Source organism: Pipra filicauda, unplaced genomic scaffold (assembly GCF_003945595.2).
Source record: "Pipra filicauda isolate LSUMZ 115617 unplaced genomic scaffold, ASM394559v2 scaffold145_size1923396_pilon, whole genome shotgun sequence".
NCBI classification, from domain to species: Eukaryota; Metazoa; Chordata; class Aves; order Passeriformes; family Pipridae; genus Pipra; species Pipra filicauda.
In genome coordinates, this window is record NW_024103940.1 from 1,360,970 (window position 1) to 1,371,695 (window position 10,726).

General features: G+C 35.1%; 1 protein-coding gene across 1 annotated transcript in view; it reads right to left on the reverse strand.

Annotated features, from left to right (window-relative positions):
* Positions 1-5,479, reverse strand: part of RYR3 (ryanodine receptor 3) — a 214,935-nt gene extending 209,456 nt beyond the window's left edge. Inside the window, exon 1 of the mRNA XM_027717007.2 lies at positions 5,279-5,479. Within this exon, the coding sequence (XP_027572808.1) occupies positions 5,279-5,329 (51 nt within the window). The 5' untranslated portion in view covers positions 5,330-5,479. The remainder of the gene's footprint in view (positions 1-5,278) is intronic.
* Between the last annotated feature and the right edge of the window lie 5,247 nt (positions 5,480-10,726).

Genomic DNA, 10,726 nt, shown 5'->3' on the forward strand with positions numbered 1-10,726 from the left:
TAAAATACAAACTTATATTAGATTATGTCACTCTAAAAGAGAAATTATTACAGATTAATTGAATGGTTGATATAGATATCAAGCAACTACTCCAGTATGTTTAGAGGTAGAAAACAAGACACACTATCCAGTCTGAAGGCATGACTGTTGTCTTTATAGTACGGTAGAGCATTTGTTAAAAATTCTGCCTTGAAAAGGGGTTGAAATTAATTGCAGATAGCTTGTTTAAGAAGCTAAAAGAAATCTGCTTGAAAGACATTTTATAAATGGAGAGGAAGAGATATGGTGTAGTTTTGGTTTCGTTTGTTGTACAATTTGTTATACTTCTTAAAAGACTTATAAATATTGTCTATTATACAATTGTTTAAAACTGTGCCAATAGGATCAGAAGGGAGAGATTTAACACATAGAGATAAATAGATACACAGACACAGAAATATTTAATTCAAAAAGTATTTAACTCATAATATGCACCAGCTCTCAGAAACAATTCAAGTTTTATATAACATTATTCTTCCTTTACTTTTACCCTTTTCCTAGAAGGAATTTACTGACTACTGGACAACTGCCCTATCATGAATTGCAGTACATTTCAGTGACAATAGACAAAATGTTCTAATTAATTTGAAAACAATACCATGGAACACACAGAACTGTTCAAGAAGCACACAGAACCCGTGCCAGCTCCCTTAAAAAGGGCTCCAGGAAAATTCCACTGATTTGATCTAAAGGCATTTCTTATAATTTAGGACTTCTACTATACAGAAAATTCTATATCACTTTTCTATAATTTCATACACAACTCACTGAGGTAAATTGCCATATTTTCCCAGTTTTAAATTAACAACCACTAAAAACTTCTCCCTAGAAATATCTTTCATTATTGTCTGATATTTGGACATTTGTCCAATATATTTGTTTGCAAGTATTTATCTGGTGAACATTATATAGGAGATATTCATGCTCTACTTAATCAAGCCATGGAGATCTGTGCTACAGAATGTCAACATGCAGCTAGTACCATAACTATTAGATATAAAGTTGGATTACTAAGGACAATTTATTTTCATATTTCCACTTCATACATTCTTTGTTATGTCACTAGGGATACACCACTAGAGACACAGATTTGATAAAACAACATGTATTAGATGCACCTAAAGAACTGGTTTTATGCTACACTAATCCTGGGTAAACGAAATAATTCAGTACCACTCCTAAAATAAATTTTAAAAAGGATGATATAATCACTTTTTATATTTATATCTAGCAACAGTGAAGATGATTGAAAAAAAGAAAATCTAATTCATACTATACCTGACAGTTCATATTGTAAAACTGAGATTACTTCTCATCTCATGTGTAACATCTCAACAGTAGAAGAGCTTGTTTCCAAGCAATATAGATAGGAAAGTGTATCCACCTATATATCTCTGTGTAAGTCACTAAGTTGTCTTGTTTCTGAGCAGCAATTTAATATACAAATGATCAAAAAAAATCTAAAAAAACAACTGTACACTCATTGTGTAAATCTATGTACGTGGACTAGATCCTGAAAAAAAAATTCCAGATATTCTATTCTAGAATAGAACAACAGTACTTTGCTATTTAACTACAGTCAGACTATAGAAGAAAGCAATTTCCCACTTCTATGTGTAAATTTTTAGATAATGATTTGAGAGGTTTATCAGAACACTTAATGTTAGGTCATTGAGACAAGCTGTTAAAAGAGCAGAAGTCAGAGAAAAATCAGCTGCTAAAGCCTTTGTCACTCAGAAAAATGAAGGACTTGTAACCAGCTGGGGAAATAATCATGGATACACAGAGACATGCACAAAGGCATGCACACACTATACTCATACATGAGTATACTCATACATGAACTATCTCAAAAAAACCCCAGTATTTCTATTAAAATTAATATGATGAATTTAAAAAAAAAATAACAAAGCAATAGACCTATTAACTAATTTACCACCATAATTTGGACGGTAAGATGGCAAACCACTTTGATATGCTTCATTACAAGGACATTTATACTGCACAGGGCAGGGGTGGGACTTCCTCTCACCCCCAACCATGCTCTCTGTTAGCAAGTGACTATATAAGTATTTCTGATGGAGAAAGACATAAGGTCTCTGATCCAAGACACCACCTCATATTTGATAAATTCAGCTGCAGTGAGAACTTGTGAATAATTTTGGAAGAGGAGAGGACTTTATTTATCATAGTAGTAAAGTCCCAGTAGCTAGGAAAGTCTTGAAGGAGAATACTTTACAGTCACTCATCTACATTGCCAAGGGCTACAGGGTTCCTTCTGTATCCCTTAGCGCATAATCTCAAAACAACACAGGTTAACATATGTGTTCTCACCTAATGCTGCATAATGTCAGCTTCACTGATTTCTCATATATTCATACCTCAGGAAGGGCTAACAAATAAACAATAGGGGGAAATCACCTAAACAAACATTGCATGGCAGTATTGTATGTTACACACATGCAACAAGTGCTCTGCTTCTCTCTTCCATACACATACACTGAATATCCAGAGTGAAATCCGGAAAAAAGCCACCAACTAGAAAACTAGAGAAAAAATTCCAAACATTATTACAAAAAACAAAACATCAAAGATTTCATAACAAAGACCAAACACTAAGTGCAAGAAAAAACTATGTGTGTTTATATATTTAATTTATATTCATACTGAACAAGTCAGGGGAAAAATCAGAAAGGAAATTACACTGTATTGGTAACACCTTCCTTGAAATGCTGTCATTGCATCACACAAGCATTGGGACGTACTTGAAATGAGTACTGAAGACACACTACTACTACTACTAGGACAATGATAGTGTTGTTATCCTCTCTGGAACTGGCTAAGGTCTTTGTCATTCCCATTGGTGCCAAACTAATCAAATACACCTTGAAACAAAAAGTGATAGTAAAAAACTTTCCATTATATGTTATACATGTGCCCACAAGTTTGCTACTCTCTAGAAACAAATACAGGCATCATTGTCATTCATTACCAAGCTTCTTAACCTTCTATAGGAGCAGAGAACCTAAAAGTGAGGCACAAAACTATACAACGACTTATATCTGGAAGGGTAAAAAAATCATAAACAATGAAAAATGGAGGACAAATGGAAACTTCTCTTTAAGATAGCAAACATTAATTTTAGTGGACTTTCAAGGGTTGATTCTCTTACTCTTTCAAAAAATACTGTATGATATCTTTGAATTAAAAAATATCTAATCTTATTTTATACCTAACCAAGAAAGAGCTATCTCTGAGAGCCTAAAACACCCTAGACCACTTCTCTCTAAAGACTGAAAGATAAGAAAATCGAGATCAACATTTTCAAAGGAAGATTCAGCTGCACAAGCTTGGGAAACATTCACTAGCAATCCAAATTCCCAGAAAACATTTTGATCTGGAGAAGATTCTAATTGATCAACAATTTCACTGGAAGAGTTCTAAAAGACTGCTGTAGTTTATGTTTGTATGTACAGTGTTTAGGCAACAATAAAAGCTGTAAGAAATCAGTACTGAAGGTGTACCTCACTGTAGCACTCAGTACCTCAGGAACCAGAAATGGTTCCTTTCTCAATATATTAAGAAACAAAAATTCATCCATTCCCCACGAATGTGAAGGAAGTTATTTATAATGGAGAGGAGACAGCAGTAACTGATATGATCGTTGAGAGAAAGAAGTAGCTGGGACTTCTAAGACAGAAATCTAGTCCATTTTTTTTCTCTGTAAAAGATTTCTTAACACTAAGTAGAAGAAACACTTCTGGATAGCCTCACTTTTACTATTTCCATTTTAACTCACGCCTCTACTTAGCACTTTATTTTAACCATTGGAAAGAAGTGCAATAGTTATTCTAGCACAAGAGTGGGTCACAGCAGCAGAAACTGCCATCTCATGTAGCACACGCAGGCTACCTATGAAAAGGCAAAGCTTCTGACTTCATCACTGAGGATGAGTGTCCAGCCAAGGCAACAACTTGGAACGTGAAAGGTTGAAGGATATTCATTTAAAGCTCCTGTCTTGGATTAAAGCACCTTCTTCTAAAGGCTGAGTTATCTGTTAAACTATGTAATACAGGTACGTCTAGAAAGTGCAGTGGAGGGGAGGGATGTTGGAAAACATTCTTCTTTGTGATTATCCATTCCCCACCCCCTCCATGAAATTCTCCGAGGCTTAAAAAGTGCTAATGACACTTCATCACACCTAAACAGCAGGAACCATCACCACTCTCCAACCTTTATCTCACATACATAAATTATCCCAGCCTCCCACAAATCAACCTTGTAATTTCTTACTTTGGGAATTTAGCATGTTTTATTTTAGTAACTTATCCTTTAAAGTTCAATCAACTCTAGAGGAGACTGTTTCTAGAACATTATTTGTGACAAATGAAAAATAAAGATAGTATGGAAAGAGAATACACTTATTAATAGCAGTTTTTTCATGCTAGTTACACAACAACACAATCTTAGTCATGCAGGGTAAAATTAATGAGAGACACAAGATGACACATGAAAAGGATCTTATACTCTTCCCAAAAATTAATGCATGTAAACTACTTGCCTAAAAGTCCAGATTAGTTGTCATACTAGATTTGTGTAAAGCTTTAGGAAAGAATGGTGTGAGGGCTCTCTACAGAAAACTACACTAAGTGAAGGCTATTTCACTAATTAACACCCCTTCCCAAAAAAAAAATGCTTATCTCCTTTTAAGATAAGCTTCTTTTATGTAAAGACCCAAACATTTCCAGAGCCCTGACTTCAACATCTGATAGTATTCCTTACACAGAAGTGTGCTTCTGTGTGCATGTTTATCAGAAGAGGTCGTCAAGGGCTTGCTAGGTTTATTCATCATTTTAAGGCACTCCTATTTGCAAAGCTCCTGTTAATGTCAGTGAAATCTAACCCAGACAGAAGTTTCAGAGGTCACATATTTGGCATGCTACATTTAGAAACCCAAGTACAAAGTTGACGAGGACGCTTCAAACACAGGGGATTACAGCGGAAATAGGTCTCCTTATACCAAACTGGCTATTGAGCAAATTCAAGGAAGAACACACCGAGACTGCCTGATGCTCTTAAAGCTCATATTCTTGCTTTATTTTTTCCACCGACTACATCAATTCTCCCATTTGGTAAAGCCCAGCACAGAAATAACACTTTATTTTTACTACAGCAGAAAAGAAATAGACATGAGACACAAAATCATGTACTACATGACCTATAAAAAGCAGATACTTACAGTTCGTAGGAACTGTATTTCATCTTCCCCTCCTTCACCCCCTTCAGCCATGGCTCTTGAGGAGTCAGCTCTGCTGAGACTGATCGCCTCCACCGTCAGCTCACTGCGCTCTGTATCGCTCCTCTCCTATCAGTATTAGCATATAGCTAATCCACAGCCATATAGGGAGCTCAGCTAACTCCACTGCACTGCAGACTGTCAGTCAACCCCCTCACTGCCAGAGCCAACTGCGCTGCTTTTCCAGCTCATAGCAAGCAATTCTTTTCCTTTTCTCTCTAGCTTGGAGGCAAAACCCCCTACTGTTAAGCTATTGCAGGAAGCATTATATGCATCACTAGGTGTTGATTTTTTTTTCCCCTCCAGATGCTGTCTGGTCAAAACAGTAATAATGGTGAAGTGTTAATGAAAGCAGAGCTTGTGCTTCCATTTTCACAGATCAGGGTTCCCAATTTTGCACTGATATGTATCAAATTCAGCAACTCTGAACCTACTAATTATGCAGCAGAAGGATGTAACTCTGATGATCACAGGACAAGCTGATTTTGACAGCAGGTATTTTCAGCTTGCTTACAATAATTTCCATTTCTTGCTTCTCTGCATAAGCAGCTGCAAATCTGATTTCCATCTGATCTGAACCAACTGTGTGTAGTTATTTGTGCTATCTTTTATATGGTATTTATAACTATATCCTAAGGACTTGAAGGGTTTTATCTGTACCTTTTCAGAACTGCACCTGAATATGTATAGAGGATGGTACATATTTACTTCACAGCCCATAAAACACAGTTAAAATAAATCTTAAAATAACCTTAAGTTTTAGTTCAATAATGAATAAATTTGTAATTGATGAAAATTGTTATTTATTACTTCAATATGAGCAAATGATCAAGGAAAAAACAGATCAACTCTAGAACAAAATTTAATTAAGTGAAGGAAGGAAAACAGAAAGGACACAAGGAAACAGAAGAAAGCACTGAGGAGGCTTAGCCAGCCAATTTACTATATGATCTTGAATTTTGTGGTAAGGTTGCAACCACAGCCTACCCATACATTCTACCCCTGAGAAGCATGACCCAAACTTTGTGCAATCCATATTTACATTGATACATTCCCTCACAGACTACCATATGTATACATCTTCTTTCTCAATAAGAGCATATTTATGTTTTACAAATGAAAAACATACGCATGAGAGTAAGGAAAGAATAATTTTCTTGGAGTCACAAGGACAAGTGTAGCACACTGAAAACTGAAACTATATACTCTGTGCCCACATGCAAATACATTTATACACAACTGTCCTCTGGACACAGAAGCCAATGCACTATGGCTTTCCACCCCCACCTCCCTCCCCTCCACCACCAAAATTAATAGTATTCTGATTTTGCAGTAATTAAAGTAAACATAGCCACAAGCCAAACTATGAAATGCCAAAGAGTTTCTCTCCTTGATGGGCAAAATGCTTTGAAAAATGTTTTATTTCACTCTCTCTTATTACCCTGAGAAACTCTGTCCAAAAAATAATGACAATGCCATTACTCAGCAACAGGCAACTTCAGGTCAAAAGCAACTCAGAAGCCTCTAGCTGACATAGTCATACAGGCTCTCCTTCCAGTCTGTCCATCCCCTTCCCCTATCCCGTAGTTTTGGTTGGATGCTGTGAGGAAGAAAAAGAGCTTTGTGCAAGACAAAGGCAATGTGATAGAAAATTATTTCTTTGAAGTGCCAGAAAACTGATATGGTTGGTATTTGAGCATCCATTTTTGTGTTTGGCTTTTGTGATGTTTATCTTAAACTACAGCCATCTTTAGATGAATGCTTTATCTCTTTCCTCATCAATACAAAGAACATAGCCTAACAGATCTTCCTGACAGAATATTGTTATTCCAGAGGGAAAAATATAATCAGAGGTGTGAAGAAAATTTGCCTAAAGAAAAAGCATGCCACTCAGTGTTTTTACTAAGAAACAGATAAGACAGAGAGGCTTACTATGATACATGTTTATCCATACCTTTATATTCTTCACTATTCTACATTCTAGTGGAAGATGTCCTTGACCAGGGAAGGGGCAGAGGGGAGAGGGAGAGTGTTGGAACTAGGTGATTTTTAAGGATCTTTCCAACCCAAGTCATTGTATGATTCTATTATATTCACAGTGGATTTGATACAGATATTTCATGGCAAAATCTACACATGTAAGGACCATTTTATAAATGTTAGGACAGCTTTACTGTAAATGAAACAACCTTTCAATCATACTACTTTACTTTGAAAGATTATAAACAAGAAATACCTGAAAACCTGAGAAAATAAGCACAAGATTCATGGAAACTACGATTGTTTATTTCCTTCACAAATAGAAATCAATATCATGCAGTACATTGCTGGTCAAATTTTATTTAAGTTATGCAGTGATATTTCTGGATAGTAACTTCTGAACATGCAAAGCTGAGGTGAATCCACCTGAATCAAATTAAAAGGGGGAAAAATATAATCTTTCAAATGTTTTCCTCAGATATTGGAGTTTCCATTAAAATGCTCCTTATTAAACTGAGAAAATTCAGAGTAAAATACTAAATTTATATCAGTTAATATAGATAGCTATAGTTATCTATGTCTGCAACTCCTAATAAGGCAGATATAGAGGTTACCAATTTTTTTTTTTAAACAGACATCAACATGCTGAGATCTCACTTTGCATTTTTTTAAACAACAGACAAAGCATACAGAAAGAGGAATATTGGGAACACCTCAAGCATTATAGCAGAGATTAAGTAAAATATCTAAAATTCTGATTCATGTCAAACCAGTAGGTATGTTTTTCTGTTTGTAAGTCCCTCTATTGTTTGATACTCAGCTTTACAAAGTAGCCTGTGCATTGTTTTGGGAAACAATTTCCTGTCATAATAGGCAAAATATTTTGTTTAGATTTCCTCTTTTTAAAATGAAGTTTAATGTAAAACCATTTCATAGCATTTCTATTCCTTGGAGTATTGTTCTGCTTGGTGTTACACCTGCATATTTAAGGAGAAAAGTATTGAGCTGCTACAGCATAATGAAATGTACATCTCCTCAAAACTTAGTTTTTTTCCTAGGACTTCCCATTGCTCCAAGACTGAGATTTGGCTGTTTATGGTACCACACTTAATCAGAAGTCGCATTTAGATGAAGTATAATGCCTTGCATTTCTGATTTCTTAATACTAACTTGTTTAAAAAAAATATGTTTCTAAAACCCCAAAATTTACTGAAGCTACGATTGAAAGAATATGACATCAGGTAACTACAGTAAATCAATCCAAAATGATCATATATTGCACACACTATATATGTGTATATATATATACACACATATGCAGTCACTCTGCTTTACTGGAGATGACGGTGGGGCGCAACATTCACAGGTCAAATAATCTGAATTTGGACCACGGTATGTTTTATGATATCCTATTCATCCCAATCAAATCTAAATCTGTAATTTAGCTCTTTTGCTGCTGACCACATTCTGGACAGAGTCCATGGTATTTTAGAGCTATCAAAAGAATTCGTCTACAAAACAAACTTAAGGAAAACTTCCTTTCAGTTTTCAGCACAAACATGCTACCTGCTTATTCTTCAACATAAGCTCTTCCTTCTTACTAAGGGATTCAGGCTGACTCACTCTTCACACAAGTTCTTGATTCTACGTTAGCTTTTGGCAGGCCTTCATGGCTGCTGCCACCAAAGAATAACTCAGAATTTTTGTAGGGGCAGTAGCCTTGCAATAAAGTAGTAACACGGATTTTACAAAAGAAAATAAACAGTCATCCTGTTGTAATAAATGGATATCTGAAATGCAAACAACTTTTTGTTGTGTGTATTTTACCTTTCTGAAGTTGACTCAACACCCCTAATCAAAGATGAATCAAATACCTAGTAGAAGATATTTACAAGACCTGCAACAGTAAGTACATGCACACTCATATTTTCAAAAGCACAGGTAATACCAGTTACTTAAGTGTATGTTGGGTGAGGAGTCAAAATTGTATTCTCCACTGATAATTATAGGCCCTAGTGTTAAAATTTAGATGCCGCTTAAGACTGACATGTCTCTGCATTCTTTATGTGTCTCTTAAGAACATAAATATGCAAAAATACAGGTTTTAAAATGTGATTAAAAGAAACAAATTGTTTTCTTTACAAAAACTTCACAAAAGTATTCAAATTCAATTATGTTGGCTGTTTTTAGCAGTGAGCTCCTTGTTCAGTTCACAAACATTAGGCATTTAAAACAGGTGAATATTTCATTCACAGAAGAGAAAACTACTTCTGTGAATGTGCAATGATCAAGTTTTTTGTTCACTTTTGGGGGTGGTTTTTTTGTTGTTTTGTTTTGCTATTTCGGTTTTCTGAGGTTTTTTTTTTACTTATTTTTTCTAGAGGAATTGCATTACATTTTACTGTGGAAAATGTGGGATCTTGGTCAAATTGAGGAAAACCTTCATCAGAAGACTACCAGTTTGAGAATTTAGAGAGGGAATGATTTTATTAATTTACACATATTTCCAAACTTCATCTACACTTTTTCTGTCCTTTTAAAAATTTCTTTTGTTGGATTTTATGCACATCTTGTGTCACTGCTTTGTTATACATCACAAAGTTTTATTTTGTTTTTAAAAGTTGAGGCAATCTTTGATGTAATTCTTTATGAACATAGAAAGAATTAAGTGTGTTATATAATATTACACAATCCATAGCACAATATCAGTACTGCTTGTAAGGCCTAATTCAGTGACTTTTCAAGCAAATTCAGCACTATTTAATTCAAAATGAGGAAAGGACAATATCTCAGAACAGATGCTGAAAAACTTGTTCTTCACCAATGATCAAAAGTTTATGTTAGATTGCCATCTGGTGGTATCAGGTTAAAAAGAGTCTGTGTCTAGGTAGGCATAATCATTCAACATTATTTTAACTAAAGTCATTGGGAATCTCATTTCCAATTTTATTATAGACTATGCAGCACATTTTTTACTACAGTCTACACTATGTACTCTGATACTGCACCTTCTTAAGTTTTCCCAAAAAGAAAAGAAAACAAAACAAAACCCACAAAGAAAAAGTATGCTCACAAGTTTTTTCCTAAACCTAAAATGTCAGTACCTCAATAGGACTTTCTCTTGTTTCCAAAAACACATTTACTCCAATCCCAGTTAACTTAAGTCTGCCAAAACAAAGACTTTCTTCATCTTTTAAAAATCCCCCCTTGAAACTGGAGCTCAAGGAGTGAACAGGAAAAAATATTTCACTTGAACTTCACAGACAGGTGTAATTCAGACTAGGCTCTTAAAGCTGACACTTGGAATAGGAAGTACATTAGAGCTTACATGGTGTGAAACATTAGGAGTGTGATTTTTCATAGAGTCACAGAATCACAGAATGGGTAAGGTTGGAAGGGACCACAGTGGGC